The following is a 26,891-nucleotide window of genomic DNA, read 5'->3' as shown; positions in this document are numbered from 1 at the left end:
TCGAATGGGAAAACCGACCCAAACTCAATGTTCAAACACAGTTGTCGTCGCTTGGTTCTCCTTTCCGGGTGTGAAACGGCGGCTCTCACCAGGATGCTGGCGTTGCGGAAGTCGGCGATGCCGCGGACCTGGAGGCTGTGCCCCAGCCGGGTGTTGATGCGGGTGCCGTTCGTCAGGTCCTGGAGGTACAGCGCCCCGCCCTCTGAGAGGTGGTACTCCATGTCCCGCTCCGACAGGGTCTGTGTCCCGCCCCCCGCAGAACGGCGCAACGGCCAATCAGAAGAAGGTGCGAGCGTGCGTACTGTACTGCATGCTCGTTTATGTTTGCACTTTCCCCTTCTTCCCCCGGTCAATCCTGCTTTATTCAGCACACAGCTTCCCTGACCCCCTTGACCCCTGTGTGACCTCTGACCTTGTTGTCGTACAGCCCGCTGTTGTCCGGCACGAACAGGGTGGACTGGACGGTGATGTTGTTCAGCCGGCCCAGGAACTCTTTGCCCTGCCTCGAGTAACTGGAGTAGTTAAGGATTTGCTGTAAAAAAAAAAGAAGAGAAGTAAATTAGAAAGAGAGAGAGATAGAGAGAGAGAGAGAGAAAGGGAGTGAGAGAGAACAAGAGAAAGAGAGAGAGAGAGAGGTTACGTACTCACCCACACATGGATTTAGTGTGTGACTAACACGTAGAATAGCAAGAGTAGGTCCAGTATAGCACGGTAACAACTGTGTGTGCCTTCTACCGCCGGGGGACTATAAAGTTTCTACATGTACACGATTGAAAATGACATTATACAATAAAATAAACAGCCACCGTGTCTGAAAGCGGAGGTGCGGTTTGGGGGTTGAAACCTGGTCAGGAAAGGGCCGGGGGGCTGGAATACTCACGGACAGGAAGTTGGAGAAGGTGGGCGTGGCGGTGAGGACCTGCAGGAGGTTGCCGGTGCAGTCGTACCCGTCGCCGATGTAGCCGGGCTTACAGGCGCACTGCACGTCTAGAGCAGGGACACAGAGACCGCTCATGCTAACCGCTAATGCTACCCGCTAATGCTAACCGCTCATGCTAACCGCTAATGCTACCCGCTAACGCTAACCGCTAATGCTACCCGCTAATGCTAACCGCTTATGCTAACCGCTCATGCTAACCGCTAATGCTACCCGCTAACGCTAACCGCTCATGCTAACCGCTAACGCTAACCGCTAACGCTGCCCTGCTAGCCTCAACCTGTAGACCACAGCAGCTAGAGCTGTGTGTCATCATCCCCCTGCCCCCCCCCCCCACACTACACCCCAGTGTAAATCAGCACGTTGACTCATCTCTTCACTTCGTGAAACCTCGGTCGCATTCCTGAGGAACAGCAATCGCAAACGGAAGGTTTGATTTTGGTCACCTGACAATCAATTTCAGACGGCTAGCTAGCATGCTCCCGCCACATATTGTCGCTGGGCACAGAATTTTGTATCATGGATTCATTTGTTCTCCCGTATTATGTGGATTGTTGTACCTCTCATAAAAATGCAGACTTCTACAGTAGTTTTCCAAAAACCTAAACCCTCAACACTACCCCCTTGTCGGCTTGGCCATTCTGGTTGACCAGCTAATACCCAGCTAGACCAGCTCAATTGTCAAGCTGGTCATAATCTGGTCGAGCTGGGTATGAGCCGATCAGCCAGCGATGGCCGAGCTGGCAAGGCGGTGGAGCGTTGAGCGTTTTTGGGGTTTTTGGAAAATGAGAAAAACTGGAGAAGTAGGTGGACGTCGCAGCTCCTCACCCTGCATGCGGTAGCAGAAGGCGTCCCAGGTCTCGCTCAGGTTGACCCGCGGCCCGTAGTCCACGATGCCCACGTGGCCGAAGCCGCACTTGGGGCTGGAGAAGGTGGTGGGGTAGGCCACCCTCTCCTTCTCCAGCCAGCCGGCTGAGCACATGTTAAAGCCGGCCTGGAGCGGAGAGAGAGAGAGAGAAAGGCTTGTTGTGCTCGTCCAACCCAAGCGGTTTGGCTAGGTAAGCAGTGTTTGGCTAGTTAAGGGGTATGTTCATACATTTGCGTGTTGCGGTTTGTAAAAATAAATAAATAAATAAATAAATAAATAAAATAGACCCTGGTCCTTATCTTTGTTGTGCAGGTAGCAGTTGAAACTGTACTTCCCTCTAGGGTCTTTCAGCGCACTTATCCCTGGTTGTGGGTATGCACTTTGTTGTACGTCGCTCTGGATAAGAGCGTCTGCCAAATGCCATTAATGTAATGTAAAGTAGGGCACACCTTGCGGTACAGAAAGTATGCAGCTATCGGAGAACACAAAACAAAGGTGTTTGCACACTGAAGTTTTGCACCAGTAAGTTTATTACTGAAATGTTTCAACCGGCAAGGTCAAGCACTAATGCATTTAAAAGACGAATAAACTCATTGGAGCGAAAATTCAGTGTGCGGACAGCTGTTCTCTGAATACCAGCCTGCAGGACACGCACAGACCAGCCCTTACACCGCTGTGCTATAGGACCACAGTGTGCTGTGTACTAAGCTCTTGGGCCTATACTGTACTACATAGCTGTGTCTCTAAAAAGTGCTGAATCAGGGCTGCCCAACCCTGTTCCTGGAGATGTACCGTCCTGTAGGTTTTCACTCCAACCCTAACAAAGCGCACCCCATTCAACAGCTCAAGTTCTCTTTGAGCTGCTGATTAGGAGAATCAGGTTGGCCGAACTAGGGTTGAAATAAAAAACCTCCAGGGACAGTAAATCTCCAGGAACAGGGTTGGGTTGAGTAAATTTTGGCTGAGCGTTTTGGCTGAGCGTTCTGGCCGAGCGTTCTGGCCGAGCATTTTGGCCGAGGGTTTTGGCCGAGCATTTTGGCTGAGCATTTTGGCCGAGGGTTTTGGCCGAGGGTTTTGGCCGAGGGTTTTGGCTGAGGCGTGGGGGGTAAGGTGCACCCACCTCCTGGGCATAGGACAGTTGCTTGTAGGTGGCCATGGTCCCGCCCCGGTCCTGGCAGGCCTGCTGGGCCTCGGTGTAGTTCAGGTTGTACTGTCCCAGCGGGGACCTGACGTGGAACACGCCCACCTTGGTGTCTGTGTGGGGGAGCGGAGAGCATCACCTCACCCGTCTAAATACCAGCACCCCACCTCCCTCATATCACATGACCTCTGTTCAGCTTCTCGTATGTGTTTAAAGCCTCACCGGGCAGTTCTGTATTGACACCCAGAAATGTCTACCCCCACAGTGCACAAGGGCTCACGTACGTGCTGTTAAAAGGGATTAAACATTAACCCTTCAAGACGAGAGGTTGAAAAATACGTGATTGGAACGTTCATGATTGGACATTCTAACACTGACGGAAGAGTCACTACTGGCAACTGGGTTCTAGAACACTGACTTAGAATGTTGAGGAAACAATCCAGAAACGCGACACTTAAGAGGGACGATGCGATGGAAGGTCTCGGGAAGGGAGGGGAGACTCACCCTCGAAGTGCAGGTCTGTGCACTGGGCGTCCGAGTGGCACTGCCCGTTGTCCTGGGCGCAGCGGTTGATCGCCAGCTCCCTGACATCGCAGTTCACGCCATCCCCGATGTAACCGGTCTTACAGTCACACTTCCTCCGTCCCTGTGGTCACGCGCACGCGCACGCACACACACACACACATATATACATACACCACACACGCACACGCACACACGCACACACACACACACACACAAACAGACACACACTTATCATCCCAGGCCTTCCTCTGTTTCCGTACACTTATGTAATGGCTTTACTTGTGACAGGAAAACAGAACTGCTCTTGTGACAGTGCGGGGGGGCGGGGGGTTTGGGGCGGGGGGGTTTGGGGGGTTTGTGGCGGGGGGGTTTGGGGGGTTTGGGGCGGGGGGTTTGTGGCGGGGGGTGTGGGGGGTTTGTGGCGGGGGGTTTGGGGGGTTTGTGGCGGGGGGGTTTGTGGCGGGGGGTTCGGGGGTTTGGGGCGGGGGGTTTGTGGCGGGGGGTGTGGGGGGTTTGTGGCGGGGGGTTTGGGGCGGGGGGGTTGTGGCGGGGGGTTCGGGGGTTTGGGGCGGGGGGTTTGGGGGGTTTGGGGCGGGGGGTGTGGGGGGTTTGTGGCGGGGGGTTTGGGGGGTTTGTGGCGGGGGGTTTGGGGCGGGGGGGTTTGTGGCGGGGGGTTCGGGGGTTTGGGGCGGGGGGTTTGGGGGGTTTGGGGGGTTTGTGGCGGGGGGTTTGGGGGGTTTGTTGGGTTTGTGGCGGGGGGTTTGGGGGGTTTGGGGCGGGGGGTTTGTGGCGGGGGGTTTGGGGGGTTTGGGGCGGGGGGTTTGGCGGTTACCGGGCCCGTCATGGTGCAGGTGGCGTGCTCGTGGCAGCCCGTGTCGTCGGCGAGGCAGGGGTCGATGGGAGCGCAGATGTAGCCGTCGCCCGAGTAGCCCCTCTCACAGGTGCAGGTGACCTTCACTCCTTTCTGTGTGCACCTGGCCTCCGCCGCACAGCCCACACTCATCTGAGCACACAGGTCTGCCACTGCAGAGGGGCAGGAGGAGGGAGGAGCATCAGTGTGTGTGTGTGTGCGAGTGTGTGTGTGTGTGTGAGTGTGTGTGTGTGTGTGTGTGTGTGCGCGAGTGTGTGTGTGAGTGTGTGTGTGTGTGTGTGTCTCTCTGTTTGTGTGTGAGTGTGTGTGTGTGTGTGTGTCTCCCTGTTTGTGTGTGTGTGTGAGTGTGTGTCTCTCTGTTTGTGTGTGTGTGTCTGTTTATGTGTGTGTGTGAGAGCATGTGTGTGTGTATGTATGTGTGTGTAGTGAGTGTGTGTGTGAGAGCATGTGTGTGTATGTATGTGTGTGTGTGTGTGTGTGTGTGAGAGCACATGTGTGTATGTGTGTGTGTGTGTGTGTGTGTGAGAGCACGTGTGTGTGTATGTGTGTGTGTGTGTGTGAGAGCATGTTTGTGTATGTATGTGTGTGTGTGTGAGTATGTGTGTGTGTGTGTGTGAGTGTGAGTGTGTGTGTGTGAGAGAGCACGTGTGTGTATGTGTGTGTGTGTGAGTATGTGTGTGTGTGTGTGAGTGTGTGTGTGTGTGTGTGTGTGCGCGAGTGTGTGTGTGTGTGTGAGTGTGAGTGTGTGTGTGTGAGAGAGCACGTGTGTGTATGTGTGTGAGTGTGAGTGTGTGTGTGTGAGAGAGCACGTGTGTGTATGTGTGTGTGTGTATGTGTGTGTGTGTGAGTATGTGTGTGTGAGTGTGTGTGTGAGTATGTGTGTGTGAGTGTGTGTGTGAGTGTGAGTGTGTGTGTGTGAGAGAGCACGTGTGTGTATGTGTGTGTGTGTGTGTGAGTGTGTGTGTGTGTGTGTGTGTGTTGGTGGTCAAGCTCACGTGTGTGTATGTGTGTGTGTGTGAGTATGTGTGTGTGAGTGTGAGTGTGTGTGTGTGTGTGAGTATGTGTGTGTGAGTGTGAGTGTGTGTGTGTGTGTGTGTGTGTGTTGGTGGTCAGGCTCACGTGTGCAGATGAGGCCGTCTCCGTCGTAGAAGGGCTTGCACTCGCAGGTGTTGTTCTCCTTGCACACAGCGTCGGGGGAGCAGGCTGGGGTGCAGACGGGCTGTACCACTGAGAGGGGAGGGGGGCGTAGGTGCCCATTATACAACGTTTCACATCAACGGGAATCAGTAAGAGAGCCCTCCCACCCGGAGTTAATGATGCATTCATGAGGGTTTGGGGTTGTTAATGAGAAAATCGGTGAGGGTTTGCAGTTGTCGATGAGGTAATCGTGAGGGTTCGGGGGTTGACGATGAGGTCTTACCCAATGGGCTCTCGCAGCGTTTGCCAGTCCAGCCCTCTGCGCAGAAGCAGGTTCCCGTCCCCTTCATACCCTCCTGGCATGAGCCGTGCTCCGTGCAGTTACAGGCTGAGTGAGAGGACACAGGCGGGGGGGGGGGGGGGGGTGAATTTATTTGAATTTAAGCTTTATTTTATCAGGTTAGTCTCTTGATATTCACCACTGTGAAGAATCAAGGTATGGGGGGGGTGACCACTCCAATTCAGGTCAAACTTTGTGTAAATGTTCTTTGTATATTCAGTAGCGAACATGCCATGAATTAGCCTCATTGGATTTGTCGTTCTAGAGATATTGCCTCTTAAAAAAGGTCATTGACCAGTGGAAATTGGGATTTGTGTTGATTTTGGAGCCTCATATCTTTAACATTAACGCACGCAGGGGAAAAACCTGAAAACGTGTACTTTGACACCGTTTTCTGTCTACTTTCAAATGGACTCAGATTTTCATAATACTAAAACTGAAAGTCGCGGCCATTGCAATTTACTTTTCAATTTTGATGGCTTGCTACATCAGCCCGACTTGCGTGCATGACTTCCAAACTTCTAAGACGAGTCGATGTTTCGGTTAAGAACAGCCACAAGAAAAGTAGATCGTTTCTTCAAAAATGACACGATGCCAAAGTCGGGTCCGGCCCGAAGACAGCTAAAAAGGAGTTGGCGTATTCCAGTGGGTGGGTGGGCGCTGTCAGGTGAGAGGTCCAACCCACCTTTGCAGCTGGAGCCGAATCGTCCGGGGGCACACAGCTCGCAGGCCACGCCCTCGAACCCCGGGTCGCAGGTGCAGTTGCCCGTCCCGAGGTGGTCCTCGTCACACGTGCCGTGTTTGCTGCAGACGGATTTGGGCCCTCCGGGACAGGCTGGATTCGGGGCGGGGAGAGAAGAGCATCATGGGAGATGTGCCGGTCAGCGCAGCTCAGTGACTACTGAGTAAATGGTAAATGGTTGGCATTTATATCACGCCTTTATCCAAAGCGCTGTACAATTGATGCTTCTCATTCACCCATTCATACACACACTCACACGCTGACGGCGATTGGCTGCCATGCGAGGCGCCGACCAGCTCGTCAGGAGCGTTTGGGGGTTAGGTGCCTTGCTCAGGGACACCTCGACACAGCCCAGGCGGGGGATCGAACCGGCAACCCTCTGACTGCCAGACGACTGCTCTTACTGCCTCAGTGCAGTCAGTGCAGTCAGTGCCTACGTCAACGCCTGTCTGAACGCATCGGTTTCGTTTCTGATTTTCTTCAGATTTGGTCGCCGATTTGTCTATTCAACTTCCTCAAACCCGGACCGGGAGGCCTGAGGATGAGGAAATATCCCCTGAAGGAAGGAGGCGGAGGAAGGCATTGCAGGAACACTTTAAGACTTACTGAAAGCTGGAGTGATATACCTGACCCTATCCTGCCAGTAAAGAAATCAAATGGGGAAATGGAGAATGGTTCAAGACTTCAGACCTTTGAATTCTCAAGTCAAGGCAGAGTTTCCTATTGTACCCGTCCACAATGCTCACCAACATCCCACCTTCAGCAACCCATTACATTGTCACAGACTTGGGCTCAGCATTTTTCTCCATCTCCTTACATGAACAATGCCCGTGATAGTTGAGGAAACGCCACTACGACTCCATCCCCCGGTAGCCAGGTTGAGACCGACAAGCCTTCTTCAAGTTCTATTAAAGATTCATCTTTTTCCATGTGAGCCCTCACTGAAATAAGCTATCGAGTCACCTTCTGAGAGAATCCATCCATCCATTATCCTAACCCGCTTATCCTGAACGGGGTCGCAAGGGGGGCTGGAGCCTATCCCAGCATACATTGGGCGAGAGGCAGGAATACACCCTGGACAGGTCGCCAGTCCATCGCAGGGCACACACAGCATTCACTCACACACTCATATCCACGGGCAATTTAGACTCTCCAATCAGCCTAACCTGCATGTCTTTGTACCCGGAGGAAACCCACACAGACACGGGGAGAACATGCAAACTCCACACAGAGAGGTTGCGGCCGAACCAGGATTCGAACCCAGGACCTCCTTGCTGTGAGGTGGCAGTGCTACCCACTGCACCATCCGTGTCGCCCCCCTTCTGAGAGGAGAATATCACTATAAATCACTACTAAGCAACTAGCTAAACTACACCTGCACAGACGAGTGCTTTTTGTCAAGACCTTAGGTCCTGACGTGGCTCCAGACGTCAAAACGTAGACGTCTCGATGCCCCGGACCGTGATTCCCGGGTGATCGGGGCGCTGTTGTATGTTGATCCTCCCCGTCGAGCCGCACCCCCCCACCCCACCCTTGTGCGCCGGCCGAACAGGGGTTCGGAACTCGAGCGTGAAACGGGGAGCGGTTACCCAGGCAGTCCCGGCCGGAGTAGCCACTGCAGCACTTTAAGCGCCAGAACACCACGGTGCACTCGGCCTGGCAACCCGGCATCTTCGAAGCCCCCATTATAGCAAGGTCGCATTTCTTCTTCTCCTGTAACGTTGAGAGGAAACGGTGTAACCAGCCCAAAAAAAACACACCCCGCCAACTACGCTGCAAATCCCCTTTTGAAGCCTCATCTTAACAGTGAACACTGCATAAACCAAAAAATTAAGATAGTATTAACACATATTTTTAGTCATATTTAGACTTGAAAACGTATTACCGTACTTTTCTGTGAAATAAGACCAAATAAGTGAGGCAGTTTGACCCTTTAAAGATGTGCCAATGCGATGAGACAATTTCACATGAAAAGCAAAAAGTAACTTAAAACAAGTTAAAACTAGAAAAAAAAGAAAAAGATTTTGGACTGGTTTCACAGGCACCGATTCAGCTCAGTCTTGGACTAAATAGAATTTTGTATCGAGAATCTCCATTCAAAGTTGAATTTGATCCAAGACGCCCCTTAATCTGTGTTTGCGAAACTGGCCCTCTTTACAAGACTAAAATACTTGACTGACTCTGGATCAGTCGGTTGTAAAATCACTGCTTCGTGAAATAAAAATGGATTGTAGCGAAAAAATTTTACCTTTAATTAAATTAAATTTACCTTTAATTTGCTTCCAGACGGACAGCGTGTTGGTCTGTTGCAACGCCCACAGGGACTCTGTCACACAGTGGAGGGAAAATGGAAAAGAAATTCAGGGCTGTTTATTTATCGCGCTCTTAATTTGTATTTTGTAGCTGGGAGAGCGACGCTCACGTTGACGGTGAGGGTTTCCATGGTGTCACAGCGCCCCCCCAGGCTGGGAGGAGTCAGCAGGCAGTCGATGCCGTGGGCGATTCCTCCGTTGAAGGGAAGCTGCCTCTGCAGGACCTGGCAGTTGCGGTTGTTCATGAGGAGTTTTCCCTGCGAGACGCCGGGGGGAAGAGCATCACCCTGTTGCCAGCCATTTTCGACGTTTCACCACGTGCATTACCGTTCACGACACAACACAACACCAAAGTGGCAGCCAACAGTTTAACATTTTACCAGCCACCGTCAAAACTTGGTATTCACTTCACACCCTGCAGTGGACGTCTGAGTGATGGCATCATCATCGCACACACATGATGCTGTCATCGCACACTCACTATGATGTCATCACACACTAACTATGATATCATCACACACTCAATGACATCATCACACACTCACTATGCTGTCATCACACACTAACTATGATGTCATCACAGACTCACAATGGTATCATCACGCACTAACAATGATGTCATCACACACTCACAATGACGTCATCACACTCACGATGCTGTCATCACACACTAACTATGATATCATCACACACTAACTATGACGTCATCACACACTCAATGACATCATCACACACTAACTATGACGTCATCACACACTCACTATGCTGTCATCACACACTAACTATGACGTCATCACACACTCACTATGCTGTCATCACACACTAACTATGATCTCATCACAGACTCACGAGGATGTCATCATTGCACACTCACTATGCCGTCATCACCGGCGCATTTCACACGCAAGTCGGAGCCCTGGAGAGTCTTCAGAGGAGTGTAGACCAGCGCAGAGGAGTAGACCTAAGGCAGTCAAGGAGGAAGTGAGGTAAGAAGACACAGGAAGTCACACAGGAAGCGCGGCGGGGAGACGGCAGAGCGGCAGACTCACCGTGGCGTCGCGGACGATGTGGTATTTCAGGTACTCCTGGAGCTGGGCCCGGTTCTCGGTGCTGTAGAGGAAGTCCTTCTGCTCCTGAGGCAGGGCTGCCATGGCCCGGTCCGTGGGCCAGAACAGGGTGACCGGCTGGTGCAGGCGGTCATTCAGCAAGCTCATCACGTTCGTGTCCTGCAAGAAAAGCCCAGAAGGTCAGGAACCATCGGCGTGGGACGGACTCGGGAGAGAGATCCGCTGAAGAACGACACTGACCTCCAGCAGCTTGGTGAACGTGGCGTAGCCGTGGGCTTTGGCCAAATCCGTCAGGTTCTGCGGCTGAAAGAAACACATTTCAGAAGGCGGTAACCTCAGGAGGCGAGAGCCGCCCCCCCCCCCTCCCCCCCGCGTGTCAAAAGTGCCCCTGAGGTCGGGCGGCATGTGAATCGAGTGCGAGTGGGTGGATATGAAAATACTTTGTGAACAAAGACGTCCGATGAACACGGTCCGTTTAGCGGTTAGCGTTGGCAGTGCTACGGGAGCGAAGCTGGCGGACTTACCGCCGGAACGGTCGCCGCGGCCGCGGCCGGGGGGTTCTTCAGCTGGGCCTGCACGCTGGGGGGCAGCAGCACGGCGTCCACGATGTGTATGATGCCGTTGGCACTCACAGAGTCGCTGGACACCACCCTCGTCTGGCCGTTGATGAAGATGGTGTCCTGCGAGCGGTTCAGGGGGTAGACAAACGTTCACATCACATTACATTACATGACATTAATGGCATTTGGCAGACGCTCTTATCCAGAGCGACGTACAGTTGATTAGACAAAGCAGGAGACAATCTTCCCCTGGAGCAATGCAGGGTTAAGGGCCTTGCTCAAGGGCCCAACGGCTGTGTGGATCTTATTGTGGCTACACCGGGGGATCGAACCGGATCTCCATCCTCGCCATTACAAATACCTCTTACTGAAACATAACTGAAGAGTTTTCATTGAGGTTGAATATTCATTGAGTGAGATGGGTACAGTAGCACTTAGGGTGCTGGGGGGGTCGTTGGGGTGATGGGTAATGGAGGTGTGGGGGGGTCGTTGGGGTGATGGGTAATGGAGGTGTGGGGGGTCGTTGGGGTGCTGGGTCATGCGAGGTGTGAAGGATTTCGGGGTTACCTCTGAGTACGTGATGGAGAGGGCCTCCCCCTGCAGCGTGGTCAGGTTCCTGGGCTTGGTGAGGTCGGCTGGGAGCAGCGTGCGACACGACACGACGTGGTACCTCATGATGTCCGACACCAGCCCTTTAGCGCGCCACTGGCTCCACTGCAACAGCAGACAGAGCGCCTCAGAGCCGTGTTCGCCTCTGCGACGGACACACCTGGAGTATCTGCCCCAGCTCGCAGACAGACCGGCAGACAGACAGACAGACAGAACAGAGAGAAGGAACAGGAAGACAGAAGGATAGACACAGACAGAAGAGACAGAGAGACAGACAGATGGACAGACAGACAGACAGACAGACAGACAGACAGACAGACAGACAGACAGAAGGAAAGACAGAGAGAACAAACAGGCAGACAGAAGGAGAGACAGACAGACAGACAGAAGGTAAGACAGAGAAAACAAACAGGAAGACAGAAGGATAGATAGACAGACAGATGGACAGACAGAGAGACAGACAGACAGACAGATGGACAGACAGACAGGCAGAAGGAAAGACAGAGAGAACGAACAGGCAGACAGACAAACAGACGGACAGACGGACAGACTCTCACGTTTTCACTGAAGAGCGGTCCGGGGGGAGCGAAGACGGTGAAGGGGCCCATGCCGTTGAGCTCCTGCACCCTGGCCCTCTGAAACAAACACAGCCCAGGAAGAGCTGAGGCACCCGTCCCCAAATCACTCGCACGACGCATCGAATAAAAACGGCACGTTAATATCCATCGATAGAGAAAGAAAACGAACAACGCTCTAAGACGTCGGAAGACATGACGAGTCAAATGAAAAGAGGGATGACTTACCGCCATGTAATACACAAACTCCCTGATTGATGCATTTTTGTTCAGGAAAAGCTCCTGCAGAGAGAACAGGGGTGAGTAATTATCACACCAGAGATTACATTACATTACATTACATTACATGCAATTTGGCTGACGCTTTTATCCAAAGCAACTTACAGTTGATTAGACTAAGCAGGAGACAATCCTCCCCTGGAGCAATGCAGGGTTAAGGGCCTTGCTCAAGGGCCCAACAGCTGTGCGGATCTTATTGTGGCTACACCGGGGATCGAACCACCGACCTTGCGGGTCCCAGTCATTTACCTTAACCACTACGCTACAGGCCGCCTGCTACAGAGATTCTCCGTCCTTGTGAGGAGGTGACACCGAACAGCAACATTTATGATTAGGAAGAGGAGGTTGAGTGATACCATCCAGTTACATCTGAACCCGCTTATCCTGAACAGGGTCGCAGGGGGGCTGGAGCCTATCCCAGCATGCATTGGGCGAAAAGGCAGGAATACACCCTGGACAGTCCATCGCAGGGCACACACACCATTCACTCACACACTCATACCCACGGGCAATTTAGACTCTCCAATCAGCCTAACCTGCATGTCTTTGGACTGTGGGAGGAAACCGGAGTACCCGGAGGAAACCCACACAGACACAGGGAGAACATGCAAACTCCACACAGAGAGGCCCCCGGCCGACGGGGGTTCAAACCCAGGACCTCCTTTCTGCGAGGCGGCAGTGCTACCCACCGCACCGTCCGTGCCGCCCTCCGTCCGGTTCCTTACATCCAAAGAGACGCCCGGCTGTGTTCGAGGGCAGCGGCGGTTCTCACCTCCTCCACCGTGCTTTTGCAAAGCAGGCCGTCGCCCACGTATCCCATCTTGCAGGTGCAGCTCCTCTCCCCGGGTCCCGTCATGTTGCACGAGGCAAACCTGTGACACTCGCCGTTTCGCTAGCGGGAGAAAAGAAAAGCGAGGAAGGCGCCGCCGTGAGACACCGTTTCCAGCCGTCCGTACCGCCGTAAAACGGCGTTTTCGCAACGCAGCGTTACGGGGCCTCGCTCGAGGGCCCGACGGCTGTGCGGATCTTAATGCGGCTTAGAACCGCCGACCTTGCGTGTCCCAGTCATTTACCTAAACCACTACGCTACAGGCCAACACGCAGCGAGTGTTTCATTAGGTTGACCTATATACGCCAGCTCTTTAATGCGAATTGCTCATCGGGCAATCGTGCGGCCGCAACGCAACGCATAAAAAGCATGCAGATATGGTCGAGAGGTTCAGTTGTCGTCCAGACCGAACATCGGAATGGGGAGGAAATATGACTTTGATCGTGGAATGATTGTTGGTGCCAGACAGGGCGGTGTGAGCATCTCAGAAACTGCTGATCTTGTGGGATTTTCATTTTTTTACATCCAGAGCGTGGCAACAACGCCAATGCAAGAGGTCAGAGGAGAAGGGCCAGACTGGCAACTGTGTCTCAAATAAAGTAACAGTAACTCAAATGACCACGTGTTACAACAGTGGTATGCAGAAAAGCATCTCTGAACAGACACGTCGAACCTTAAAGTGGATGGACTACAACAGCAGTAAGTCTAAAAAGAAGTCCAAGTACCTAAAGTGGTCACTGAGTGTATTTCAATGTTTCAATGTTTTATAGAATATAGAAAAGGAAAGTAATCTTTACCGATTTGCAGGGATTGATCGCTGTGCAGTCGTTTCCGTCTCCAGTAAAACCTTTGTTGCAAACACACACCGTCTGTGGTGAGAAAACAGCGCAGATTGCAGTTTCTGCACGTTTTTCATCAACACATTTAAACACACTGCTCCGGTGCCTGCAAACCATCTTGTGATGACACTAAATTACTGTCTGTCATCAATCAATCACCCTGAGTATTCAGACGCATGAATCGACCCATTAAAACACATTTCATTCACGAGACAGGTCATGATGTCATGAATGATTAACTGATGATAATAAACGTTTCACCCTTAAATAACAACTGGGTGTTGTAGAGCATGGCTCTCTGAGGCTGAGGAGTTGGTTCAAAGCACTGCCCTGCCCCTGCTCCCTCCTATAGCCCCCTACAGCCCCCTGCTCCCTCCTACAGCCCCCTGCTCCCTCCTATAGCCCCCTGCTCCCTCCCTCCTGACTAACTCATAAATCAATCGGCAGACTGATCAATCGACTGATGACTGACGGAGGCCGATCGATTGCTCGATCGGCTGACTGATGAAAAGCGGTCTCTGACCTTATTGGGTCCGGTGTGGACACACTCTGCGTTGCTGTGGCAGCCTCCGTTTCCGACCAGGCACGGGTTGATTGCTGTGGAGATTCAGAGCTCACTGCATTCTCTCCTACACACGCGTTACATTACATTACCCTGTACTGTAAGGCTGAACTGCGGGTATCAGTGTGCACTGGGACAGCTACCAAGCAGTCGCTGCATAGCTCATCACGTATAATAATGTAGATTCACCATGTAAAGTCCATTTAGATATCAGTGTGTATCATTGTGAGTGTGTGATAACAGTGTGTGCACCCTTCTCAGTGAAACTGCCGATCAACACTGCGAACCACAGCTAGCAAAGTGATACACACCGAACCAGGAAATCGTGTTGCTGTAGTGTAGTAGTGTTGCACCACACGCACACACGCACACACGTACACATACACACATACACACATACACACACATGCACACCCACGCACACACACACATACACACACACACACACACCACGGCAGCGGCAGACCTACCCACACACACCAGGCCGTCTCCAGAGTGGCCGGCCTGGCACAGACAGTCCCTGCTGCCGGGGCCGGTCCTCTTGCAGGTCGCCTTGTTGGAGCAGCCGCCATTGTTCAGCGCACAGGCATCCGTCCCTGGGGGTACGAGAGAGCCCCAGACGCTCACTGCCCCGCTCCTGTCTCCTCCACGACCCCACTTCTGCCCCTGTCCCCTGCCCCGGTCCCCTGCCCCGGTTCCCTGCCCCGGTCCCCTGCACCGGTTCCCTGCCCCGGTCCCCTGCCCCGGTCCCCTGCCCCGGTTCCCTGCCCCTGTCCCCTGCCCATCTCCCCGGCCTGTGACTCACCGATGCAGTACGTCCCGTTGCCCTCAAACCCAGTGGCGCATTTGCAGAAGGACGAGCCATCTGCCTGGACAACGCAGCTGTGCGAGAGAGCAGAGACAGCATTAACCACCATCGCTGCTTCACTGCTTCACTGACCCACTGCTTTACTGTGCCACTAACCCACTGCTCCACTGCACCACTAACCCACTGCTTCACTGCACCACTGTGCCAGTAACCCAATGTATCACCGGCTCTCTGCCACACCATCAAAGTGCAATTATAGCAGTGCATCGCCACTTGCACATCTCCCTGTGCAATCGGGCAGCTGCTGCTGTTACCTTGGCAAAACCTTTCAACAATTCAACAAAGAGTCATAGGCTGCATTCATGTTTTGAACATTGTCTCCCCAGAGGCAATTCCGCGGCTACGCAAAAGGAGATTATCGTGCAGACCACTGTACCGGTGGGGCGCTAAGCGGATATCTTTAGCACATCGAGGACTCACTTTGCGCTCGAGTGGCATCTCCCACTACACGTGTCCTGGGAATTGGCTGAAACAGAGGGAGAGAGTGCAGTCAACGGCAGAGGAAGTTCCTGTACGCGGCGAAAGAGAACGAGCCGGGCGGCGTCCTACCTGTGTCACAGTACACCCCCCGCCAGCCTGCATCGCACGCACACGTCCCGTCACCCTGGGGGCCTTGCTTGCACCGGCCGTGGGCACACTTACAGTCTGCGGGACAGACACACGGACTTTGTACAATGGGCTACAGTGGAAGGTGATAGCGTACCTTGGTCACAGTTTTAGGGAGAGGAACAGAAGATGGAAGGTGATACCGTACCCTGGTCACAGTTTTAGGGAGAGGAACAGAAGGTGGAAGGTGATACCGTACCCTGGTCACAGTGGATGCTGTATTGCCCAGGCTGGCAGGACTCACAGGCCGTCCCAGTGAAGCCCTGATTGCACTGACATGTCCCCAGGCCATCGGTCCCATCCTGGCACACCCCGTTCCCAAAACACGGCTGCCCCGAGGGCCCCGGGCAACTCTCACAGTGCTTTCCAAAGAATCCCCGACAGCACTGCCTCACCTGCAGGAACAAGGAACCTCAGACCACCTACACCCCTCTACATTCTATCCACACACCAACGTATGCTATATACACACCTCTACATTCTATCCACACACCAACGTATTCTATATACACACCTCTATATTCTATCCGCACACCAACGTATGCTATATACACACCTCTATATTCTATCCACACACCAACGTATGCTATATACACACCTCTATATTCTATCCGCACACCAATACATTCTATCCACACGCCTCTACATTCTATCCACACACCACTACATTCTATACACACCAATATATTCTACAGACACACCTCTACATTCTGTCCACACACCAATACATTGTATCCACACACCAATATATTCTATACACACACCTCTACATTCTATCCACACACCAGTACATTCTATCCACTCTCCTCTACATTCCTTCCACACCCCTACACCAGTTAATAAATCTGCACACTTTAAATACTTTGCGTGGCTGGCACTTTGAGGTAAGCGAAGAGTGACCAGCGATTCTTCACAGCGATCACTCACGATGGTGGAGTTCTTGCACGACATCCTGCATCCGAAAGAGGTGATCTGCTCCCCGTGGAGCATGCGTTTCAACAGACACCGGTTCTTCATCCGAACCTGAAAACACACGGCCTTCAACACGTGCATGCTGACCAAGGCAGCTAGATGATCTGACTTAAAACGGCTCTTAGAGGAATCAAAATTGTAAATATAATACCCGATTTTAACTACTTTCCGCTCAGCATAATGAAAGGCAATACAATAGAACTCATTCTTTCGCAGTGGGTAGGAGTCTTAGGCACTCTAGACTTTATTATATATGTTTCTATTTCTAAATTTGAGATTTCCAAACAGACATTTTTGTATTTAATAAAAAAAAAGTAACATATTACTGTAAGCAATTGACTACTTTTTACATAAAAACTTGATCAAGGCTGTCTGAGATCAGAAGCAAGGAGCCAACCAACGTCTGCAGAAGAACTGTGGCAAGTTCTCCAACATGCTTGGAACAACCTCCCCGCTGATTGTCTTATTGAACTCTTATTGATCTCAGAGAAGTGATGCAGTCTTAACGCCGAAGGGGGTCACCAAAAAATATTGATTTGATTCAGTTTTTAACTATTCTGCCAAATGACTAAAATGTAATGTAAAATGTATAGTATGTTTATTTAGGACCTTTCATTGAATTATTTTTTAAAGAATCTGTACAGAATGTTATAAAGATGCCTAAGACTTTTGCACAGTACTGTATATATTTGTACGCAAGGGTATTAGTAACTGATCCATGCCAGTCTGTGGGTTCCGGCGGAAAAGCGAGTATACATATGAGGTAGTCAGGTTTGGTGAGTAGTCAGCTGGCAGTGAGCCACATACCGATGGCTTTGTCCCTGCTGGGCAGGGGATCTTCGTGGTGAAACAGTCCAGACAGAAACCCTTCAGGAAAGAGAACAGATCATATCAGCAGTTGTTGGGTGAAACTCAACTCGCCAAACAACCTCATAAACGAAGGAAGGTAAGAGCATACCGTTTGCACTGCAGGTTCTTCAAATGGTAAATGGGTAAATGTCCGCATTTATGTAGCGCCTTTATCCGAAGCGCCGTACAATTGACGCTTCTCATTCACCCATTCGCAAGCGCGCACTCGCACACCAACGCGGTGATTGGCTGCGTCAACCCTCCGACTGCCAGACGACTGCTCTTACCTCCTGAGCCAATGTCGGCCCAATCGAGGTCTTCAACCTCCATTCGCCTGTGTGTTGGATAAATAAATGCATGTGGCTAAACGTGTGCATCTAATGATAATTAAGGTAAGTGCTGGGCACAAATATCTGTGTAAGCATTAGCCACATCTGACTGTTGAGTGTCAGAACAGAGAGTAGGGGTGACATTGGCTCAGGCGATTGCAGTCATCTGGCAGCTGGAGGGCCGCTGGTTCGATTCCCGCCCTGGGTATGTGAAAGTGTCCCTCACCAAGACACCTAACCCACCCCCCCACCCCCCCACCCCCCACGCCCCACCCACATGCTCCTGGCGAGCTGGTTGGTGCCAATCGCCGTTGACGTGCGAGTGTGTGTACGAATGGGTTCGTTCATTCCTGATGGGGCGGCCTGTAGCGTTGTGGTTAAGGTAAACGACTGGGACACGCAAGGTTGACGGTTCTAATCCCGGTGCAGCCACAATAAGATCCGCACAGCCGACGGGCCCTTGAGCAAGGCCCTTAACCCTGCATTGCTCCAGGGGAGGGCTGCTCTCCTGCTTAGTCTAATGAACTGTACGTCGCTCTGGATAAGATGTTATGTAGTAGACTGCCCTGGTTATGGGCAGAAGCTTTTGGGAGAGGCAGTGTTTTGTAGCCTCATCCACTGCAGTATGGGAGGGTTCAGGAAGGGTTGTGCCCGACAGATGCAATCGTTGTTTTATATGTTTTCGAGGATTGTCTCCTGCTTATTCTAATCAACAGTATGTCGCTCTGGATACGAGCATCTGCCAAATGCCAATGATGTAATGTAATGTAATGATGGGGTTCGAAAATAGGGGGAGAAATGTCTGTTGAGAATGAAGAGCAGCAAAGGGACGGTCCTCACCGGGAAAAGATTGGACTCCTCTTTGTCACAGCGGTTGCCCTGCACCTCCAGGACAGCCGACAGGCCGTGAATAACCCCCTTACTGGTCACCACATCCGACACGCCCACCTGAGCCTTCTCCACAAACACCTGCTTCGGAAAAAGAAAGAAATGTGTTAATTTCTGTTTCATTTACCAAATTTGCCAAAGGTGGACAAATACTGAATCCATATCAAATTGGCCACCACCGTTAGCCAAGCCGAGAGCATATCGAGCATAGATGCAGAGGACTCAGTAGAGCAGGGGAGAGCAATCTTATCTGAAAAAAGGGCCCGAGTTGATAAAATTTTTGGATTACGCCCAGCACTAAGGCATCTGATTTAACTGAGTAACTAATCACTGTCTTCAGTTAGAGACCTTGAAAACTAGAATCAGGTGCCTTAGTACTGGGCAAAAACAAAAACCTGCACCCACGCCGGCCCTTTCTGGGATAAGATTGCAGTCGAAGACGATCCTATGGTCATGCTGTGGTCATCGGCACAAAGAGGCCCTCATTTCCAAAATTCCAGCTCGGTGTCGGTCTACTCCAGTCGAACACAAGAGTAGCTTTAGCTGACAGTGTCTGCTGCCGATCACTGCCACTGCACATACAGCCACTAGAGCGGCGCTGACGTTCAGCACGGGCAGTACTGCGGCTTGTGGGATTGTGGGAACCCTTGCAGCACTTCCTTCCCCTCGGTAACCTTGGTAACAAACCGACCGCAAAAGGTGCGACATCATGTAATCTTTTATTATTATTACGACTACTACTACTATTACTACTACTACTATAACTGTGACGATTATTATTATTATCACTATAAAGTCTATTATTATTACTACTACTACTACTACTACTACTACTATGACTGCTACAATTATTATTAGTATTACGTCTATTATTATTATTACTATGACTGCTACGATTATTATTATTACTATTATGTCTATTATTACTACTGCTAATACTATTATGACTGCTACTACTATTATTTTTACTATTACGTCTATTATCATTATTTACTACAACTGCTACTGCTACTACTGCTACTGCTAGAGCAACTACTACTACTGCTATTGCTACTACTACTGCTACTGCTACTGCTAGAGCAACTACTACTACTGCTACTACTGCTACTACTATTACTACTACTACTACTACTACTACTACTACTACTACTACTTCTGCTGCTACTGCTACTACTGCTACTGCTACTGCTACTACTACTACTACTGTTATGATGTGTAGGTGTGGGACTCACATTGCCGTCTCTGAGGAAGAACCCCACTTGGAAGGAGAACCCAAGCATGGTGTCTTTGTACACCCCAGAGCGCAGGTCACTCTTCATCAGCCTCTCCGTCAGGATGATGTGATTCTGCGTCGTGTTCAAGTCCTGAGCGGAAAAACCACCCCAAAACATCTGAGCCGCAGATCAGACCAGAACAGTCTGGAGATTACATCATCTGAGTCACAGATCATCCAGAACAGTCTGGAGATTACATCATCTGAGCCATAGATCATCCAGAACAGCCTGGAAATCTTATCATTTGAGCCATAGATTATCAATGATGGCCAATGGATTTCAATCAAACACTTCTTCATTGTGATTTGATAACGTAGATAAACAATGGTTTGAATTTGTCATTTATTACCATTTCCTTCCATTTCAAGCTGAAATAACTATAGAACATTGGAATTAATGGAATAACCTAATTTGTACAATTAGTACAATTTACAAATATAAAATCCTTAACCAAAAGACAAGCTTTAGGAGGCCAGTGTGAGGCTGTCTTGGGGTGAGGTAGGCCCCCACTGCAAAACCTGACCAGCATCTTGTCAGTCTTGCCAAATAACTTAAGATATTTTTTTATCTCTCAAGTAGAAAATATTCACTTTTTTTAAGGTAATCATGAAAAGAGTCCTCATCACTCATTGGCGATATTTTCACCTTTTTTAGCAAAAAAGAAATAGGATTTTAAGTCTCAATTTAAGACTAAAATGCATCAACAGGTGAGGTAGACCTAGGTGAGGTAGACCCAGATGAGGTAGGCCCAGGTGAGGTAGACCCAGATCAGGTAGGCCCAGGTGAGGTAGACCCAGGTGTGGTAGACCCAGGTCAGGCAGACCCAGGTGAGGTAGACCCAGGTGTGGTTGACCCAGGTGAGGTAGACCTAGGTGAGGTAGACCCAGGTCAGGCAGACCCAGGTCAGGTAGACCCAGGTGAGCTAGACCCAGGTGTGGTAGACCCAGGTGAGGTAGACCCAGGTGAGGTAGACCCAGGTCAGGCAGACCCAGGTCAGGTAGACCCAGGTGTGGTAGACCCAGGTGAGGCAGACCCAGGTGAGACAGACCCAGGTGAGGTAGACCCAGGTGTGGTAGGCCCAGGTCAGGTAGGCCCAGGTCAGGTAGGTACAGGTCAGGTAGACCTAGGTGAGGTAGACCCAGGTGAGATAGACCCAGGTGTGGTAGACCCAGGTGAGGCAGACCCAGGTGAGGCAGACCCAGGTGAGGCAGACCCAGGTGTGGCTGCGTACCAGTGATGTGGCGCCCGTCCTGCTCAGGAAGGTCCTGACGGCAGTGTCGTTGGGAGCGAACACCGTGTAGGCCGGGGTCTTCTCCATCTGCTGCGTCAGGTTGAATTGCTGGAAAACAACGAGCGGGACTCAGCCGAAATGCTGAGCACAGATTCTACAGCGCTTTGGATAAAGGTGCTATATGAACGCCAACCATTTACCACTAACCAACCATCAGTGCACACGGCACATCTACTTACTGAGCAGGGAGCATTAGTCACAAGGCCGTAACACCCCCTCCCATAGGAACAAGCCTTCACAGTAGGTTTGACACGTGGAGAAACCTCCTCACAGGTCTCTATAGACTTAATTGACTGTCTCAGTCAACACCCCCGCATCCCATACAGAAAGGCTAATGACACAGTACATGTGATGTTTCAATCAACCAGTTCGATTAATGAGAAGCTTCATAGTTAAAGGCCCAGCGTGTCGAGTGTGCACAGCGGTGTGGGTACGTACGATCAGAGCGCTCCTGAAGAGAGAGTAATCCATCTTCTGCTCCAGCAGCTCCAGCAGTCCCTCGCTCAGCTTCCTGTCCGGAATGAACACCTGCCAGGGCGGGGAAGACCACGACACCCACTCAGTCCATGTGACAGCGATGCTTCGCGAAAGCGGCAATGCTTCATATTCAGATGCTTCACAAAAGCAGCAATACTTCATATTGAGATGCTTCACAAAAGCAGCAATGCTTCATATTGAGATGCTTCACAAAAGCAGCAATGCTTCATATTCAGATGCTTCATATTCAGATGCTTCATAAAAGCAGCAATGCTTCATATTCAGATGCTTCATAAAAGCAGCAATGCTTCATATTCAGATGCTTCACAAAAGCAGCAAAGCTTCATATTCAGATGCTTCATAAAATCAGCAATGCTTCACATTCAGATGCTTCATAAAAGCAGCAATGCTTCACATTCAGATGCTTCATAAAAGCAGCAATGCTTCATATTCACCCGACAATGATGCAAGAACGTACGTCATGTCAGCGATGCTTCATAAAAGACAATCCTGTCTCTCTGACCTTGGATTAAAGGCCCATGTTCTCTTCCTCATTCTAGGTTTTAGTGTCTAGAACGCCCACAAAATGTTTGCAAAGAGAGGGCGAAGTAGGTTTTTTTGGAAAAGTGCCTAACCCTGTGTCCTGTAGTCAGCTGTTATAACATTTCACAACGTCAGCCGATAATGATGCAAAAACATATGTCATGTCACAGGGGAAATCGTTTTACAAACAGCTTGGGAAAAAAGGCAGTTTTTTCCCTAAAATATGCATACTTCTAAAATTGCATTTTCTTTTTACTTGAATCAGTATGGAGTCGAAACCGAAAGCCTCAGGACGATATGAAGAAACACAAAAAATATGAGTGTGGGCCAATGTATCATACTGGAAATGACTCGACAGGCCTTGCTAAAATTAACCAGTGAGTGAATGTGTAAGGTCATGGTTCGTTCCGTTAGTTAGTTGAGTGGGTGAGTCAAGCAAAACACAGTACCTTATCGATAATATGGATGACTCCGTTGGTTGCTGCTATGTCCGATGATGTGATCTTACCTCCTCCAACGACTGTGGACTGAGGTAACAACAGGAGCAGGGTGAGCAATGACAAGTATTCTGGTTTATTCCAGATTGTTCTGCATGGATTCCATGGAAACGTGTGTACTTTTTAGGAATCATTGACGAAAATCTCTCATTACATTACCACTATTTTACTTTTAAATAGGCTACTATATTCTAAACTTGATGCAGTAAACGCACAAGGCAGTGTGTAAAGTAAGCCATATCTGGCTTCTTTGCACACACATTTTCAAACTGCCCAAATTGTACCAAACAATGTTTTCTTTGTGACAGATCCACTGAATTTTGACAATGTTTAAAGTTTTACGGTGAAAAGTGAGACTTGTTTCAGTTTAACGTTAGCCTTTTGGTTAGCCACGGTGCTAAAACAGATCGTGAAGGCAGAACTTTACGCTACATTCGGGTTCATACGGTACCATATCGTTCCAGGAGACAGGAAGTGATGTCTTCAGAAAGGAAGTGAGCAGCAGGGTGGAGGCGTTCCGTATGTCCCCCAGGGGCCAGACTCCCAAAATCATGTGATACCTGCGACAACAGGTGCACATATCACACTGCATGTTATTTGGCTGATGCTTTTATACAAAGTGACTTACAGTTGATTAGACTCAGCAGGGGACAATCCCCCCCCTGGAGTCATGTGGGGTTAAGGGCCTTGCTCAAGGGCCCAACGGCTGTGTGGATCTTTTCGTGGCTACACCGGGATTAGAACCACCGACCTCGCGGGTCCCAGTCATATACCTTAACCTTAACCTTAAGGCTGCCTACGTAAACCAGTGGAGGAAAATATGGGAACAGATAACTTTTATTTAACCCCTTCAGTGTTATAGAACTCTTGCTTGACCAGTAGTGATGGTTACATCCTTAGCATTTTAATGCTCAGTTAAGAACATTCTTGTGGTCGAGCTCAGATGGAACAAAAACCAGAAATGGCACCAGGGTGGCCTCTCCCTTCCGTAAAAAAGGGTCAATAACTGCAAGGCTGTGCTCCCCATTTGGTGGCGCTCATGGGCCTATACCAGGCAGTGTGTGGGGTGAGGGAGTTTGGGCACACTGTAGACTGCGTGTGGGGTATCTGAGTTTACACTGAGGCTCTCTCACTTGATGAGGGTGGTGAGGGAACTGCTCCTGGCGGTCCAGAAGTCCCGGTCGGCCTTGGCCATGTTCTGGATGGCGGTCACAGAGGGGATGAAGAGGGTGAAGTCTGGGCCCGATGAGAGCAGCTTAGAGACGCCGGCGTCCTGAGGAGCGCAAACGCATTAAGGAATTCACACAGATCAGCACAGCCAATCACCACAAGAGCGAGAGCTCACACAGATCAGCATAGCCAATCACCACAAGAGCGTGAGCTCACACAGATCAGCACAGCCAATCACCACAAGAGCGTGAGCTCACACAGATCAGCACAGCCAATCACCACAAGAGCGTGAGCTCACACAGATCAGCACAGCCAATCACCACAAGAGCGTGAGCTCACACAGATCAGCACAGCCAATCACCACAAGGGCGTGAACTCGCACACAGATCATTTTGGGAACGTTGGACTTGACCTACGCTTGCTCATTTGTCCATAAACTACAAGAATTATATGGCTCCACCTGGAAAATCCCCCCCCCCCCCCCCAAAAAAAGACAGATTTCTGTTCTGTGTGAATCTTTTGTATCGTTGTTTGTTTCAGATTGAAGAAGATATAGGTTTGCACGTGTAGCGGGGTTAGCTCGGGTAGTTCGCGAGCGAGCACGGTGAAATGCGGTGAAAGCGAAGGCTGGCGACGGGTTAACGCTCCCTGACAACGTAACCCTCGAATTCGAATGTCGTTGCCCTCGGTGACGGGGGGAGCGACTCCGCCTTTCACTGACCGGTAACAGCTTCAAATCCCACCTCGGGCTCCGGCAAATACCTCCCTTTTCGTTCCCCACGCATGGAACTCGGAAGTAATCCCCTGAGGAGTTGGATTAGATGAAGTTCGGTTAAGGGGGGTGGGGGGGGGGTGTACTTACGTTCACCCACTTGTAGAACTCCGCCCCCTCAGGAATGGCGGACAGCTCCTGCAAAGAGAGAGAGAGCGGCGATGTCAGCTCAACCCGGCCCCTCCAGCCTCCGCCCGTCCGTCCGTGACGTCACCCATCGACGGGGGGGGGGGGGGGAACGCTCACCTGTGCCATGGTCCCGTAGCACACCTGCCCGTCGCCGGAGTAGCCCTCCTTACACACGCACTTCCACGCGCCTGCCGACAGGTACTGACAGGTAGCCTGGGAAGGGGAGGGTGACGAGGTCAGAGGTCAGACAGGGGGCTGTGCGGACACAAACAGCTGTGAAACAGGGCGGCCTGTAGTGTAGTGGTTAGTTTACATGACCGCAAGGTTGGCGGTTCGATCCCCCGTGTAGCCGCAGTGAGATGCGCACAGCCGTTGGGCCCTTGAGCAAGGCCCTTAACCCTGCATTGCTCCAGGGGGAGGACTGTCTCCTGCTTTGTCTAATCAACTGCACGTCACTCCGGATAAGAGCGTCCGCCAAAATGCCACTAATGTAATGTAATGTGATGATGAAACGTGTCCCCCTGAACCACGGCGGGTACCCACCATGTAATGGCAGCCGCCATTTTGCAGGGCGCACTGGTTGATAGGCTCGCACTCCCTGCCGTTTCCACGGAAACCATTCTTGCACTCGCAGTCGTTCTGTGCGGGAGGAGAAAAGGGGCGTCAGTCGTTGAGGTCGACGAATTTTTTTGGGCAAATTTTTTGTGGGTTTTTTTAAGGGGGTATCCTTCATGCAGCTGCTGGGATGTATGAGAAGAACATTTGCCCGTGCATTTCAACACAACGTACGTTAAGAGTCGCCGGTTCGATCCCCCGCCCCGGGTGTGTCGAAGGGTCCCTGAGCAAGACGCCTAACCCCTAAATTGCTCCTGGCGAGCTGGTCGGCGCCTTGTGTGGTGGCCAATCGCCGTGGGTGTGCGTGTGTGAGTGTGTGTGTGTGTGTGTGTGTGTGTGTGTGAGTGTGTGTGTGTGTGTGTGTGAGTGTGTGAGTGAGTGCGTATGTTTGTCTGTGTGTGAGTGTGTGAGTGTGTGTGTTTGTCTCTGTGTGAGTGTGTGAGTGTGTGTGTTTGTCTCTGTGTGTGTGTGTGAGTGTGTGTGTGCGTGTGTGAATGGGTGAGTGTGAGGCGTCAATTGTGTAGCCCTAGTTGCATACTTGAAAAGTCAAACGCAGTCAGTTCGCCGCTAGCCACTGCTACGAGGAACGGGACACGGGAACACGGCGGCCCGCTCGGCGTACTGGGGGTAGCGGTGGGGGCAGTTAGGGTATGTAGCCTCACAGAGGAGGGGGCGGACCCGCTCACCTGTCCCGGGCCGATGTTGATGCAGGTGGCGTTGTCGTGGCAGCCGCCGTAGCCGGCATCCAGGCAGTTGTTGATGGCCTGGCACCCGGCCCCGTCCTGTCTCCAGCCCCTCAGGCACTGGCAGATGTGGGACGCCGGCCCCGTCTTCATGCACTTGGCCTGGGGAGAGACGCAGAGAGAGGCCCGCCGTCAGCGCCCCGGTGCGGCGTCTTCGGGGGGGCGGCCCGGAGCAAACTCCTTTTCTGTTCGCCGTGAATGTTAGCGAACAGTTTGCAATGGTAGCGTGTATTTGTTTCTTAACTCTGTTCTTAACTACAGTTGGGCAGTTTGTGGGGGCAGTTTGGCAGTGTTTTGGGGCAGTTCGGCAGTGTGAGAGGCAGTTGGGCAGTGTGTGGGGGCAATTGGGCAGTGTGTGGGGGCAGTTTGGCAATGTGAGGGGGCAGTTGGGCAGTGTGAGGGGGCAGTTTGGCAGTGTTTTGGGGCAGTTGGGCAGTGTGAGGGGGCAGTTTGGCAGTGTTTTGGGGCAGTTTGGCAGTGTGAGGGGGCAGTTTGGCAGTGTTTTGGGGCAGTTTGGCAGTGTGAGGGGCAGTTTGGCAGTGTGTGGGGGCAGTAGAGCAGTGTGAGGGGCAGTTGGGCAGTGTGAGGGGGCAGTTGGGCAGTGTTTGGGGGCAGTTGAGCAGTGTGTGGGGGCAGTTGAGCAGTGTGAGGGGGCAGTTGGGTAGTGTGAGGGGG

The 26,891-nt window shown here is 51.3% G+C and overlaps 1 protein-coding gene across 1 annotated transcript in view; it reads right to left on the bottom strand.

Moving 5' to 3' along the window:
• stab2 (stabilin 2) overlaps positions 1-26,891 on the bottom strand; it is a 54,630-nt gene that overhangs the window by 2,943 nt on the left and 24,796 nt on the right. The window contains exons 25-65 of the mRNA XM_061229058.1: positions 26,160-26,318; positions 25,402-25,497; positions 24,976-25,071; positions 24,820-24,867; positions 23,921-24,060; positions 23,239-23,347; positions 22,740-22,817; positions 21,709-21,798; positions 21,211-21,318; positions 19,938-20,069; positions 18,658-18,786; positions 17,447-17,506; positions 16,595-16,690; positions 15,867-16,062; positions 15,611-15,706; positions 15,482-15,527; positions 14,999-15,075; positions 14,664-14,789; positions 14,155-14,228; positions 13,590-13,661; positions 12,736-12,855; positions 11,913-11,966; positions 11,667-11,744; positions 11,068-11,214; positions 10,465-10,620; positions 10,181-10,243; positions 9,923-10,099; positions 9,748-9,834; positions 8,984-9,130; positions 8,831-8,887; positions 8,151-8,274; positions 6,505-6,654; positions 5,763-5,867; positions 5,462-5,569; positions 4,304-4,494; positions 3,451-3,592; positions 2,926-3,059; positions 1,766-1,931; positions 881-987; positions 413-532; positions 90-239 (exon numbers count right to left, since the gene is read on the bottom strand). Coding sequence (XP_061085042.1) covers positions 90-239; positions 413-532; positions 881-987; positions 1,766-1,931; positions 2,926-3,059; positions 3,451-3,592; positions 4,304-4,494; positions 5,462-5,569; positions 5,763-5,867; positions 6,505-6,654; positions 8,151-8,274; positions 8,831-8,887; positions 8,984-9,130; positions 9,748-9,834; positions 9,923-10,099; positions 10,181-10,243; positions 10,465-10,620; positions 11,068-11,214; positions 11,667-11,744; positions 11,913-11,966; positions 12,736-12,855; positions 13,590-13,661; positions 14,155-14,228; positions 14,664-14,789; positions 14,999-15,075; positions 15,482-15,527; positions 15,611-15,706; positions 15,867-16,062; positions 16,595-16,690; positions 17,447-17,506; positions 18,658-18,786; positions 19,938-20,069; positions 21,211-21,318; positions 21,709-21,798; positions 22,740-22,817; positions 23,239-23,347; positions 23,921-24,060; positions 24,820-24,867; positions 24,976-25,071; positions 25,402-25,497; positions 26,160-26,318 — 4,611 coding nt within the window. The remainder of the gene's footprint in view (positions 1-89; positions 240-412; positions 533-880; positions 988-1,765; positions 1,932-2,925; positions 3,060-3,450; positions 3,593-4,303; positions 4,495-5,461; positions 5,570-5,762; positions 5,868-6,504; positions 6,655-8,150; positions 8,275-8,830; positions 8,888-8,983; positions 9,131-9,747; positions 9,835-9,922; positions 10,100-10,180; positions 10,244-10,464; positions 10,621-11,067; positions 11,215-11,666; positions 11,745-11,912; positions 11,967-12,735; positions 12,856-13,589; positions 13,662-14,154; positions 14,229-14,663; positions 14,790-14,998; positions 15,076-15,481; positions 15,528-15,610; positions 15,707-15,866; positions 16,063-16,594; positions 16,691-17,446; positions 17,507-18,657; positions 18,787-19,937; positions 20,070-21,210; positions 21,319-21,708; positions 21,799-22,739; positions 22,818-23,238; positions 23,348-23,920; positions 24,061-24,819; positions 24,868-24,975; positions 25,072-25,401; positions 25,498-26,159; positions 26,319-26,891) is intronic.

This window comes from Conger conger, chromosome 19 (genome assembly GCF_963514075.1).
Source record: "Conger conger chromosome 19, fConCon1.1, whole genome shotgun sequence".
In the NCBI taxonomy this organism is placed as follows: domain Eukaryota; kingdom Metazoa; phylum Chordata; class Actinopteri; order Anguilliformes; family Congridae; genus Conger; species Conger conger.
This window is presented reverse-complemented; position numbering and strand designations above follow the sequence as displayed.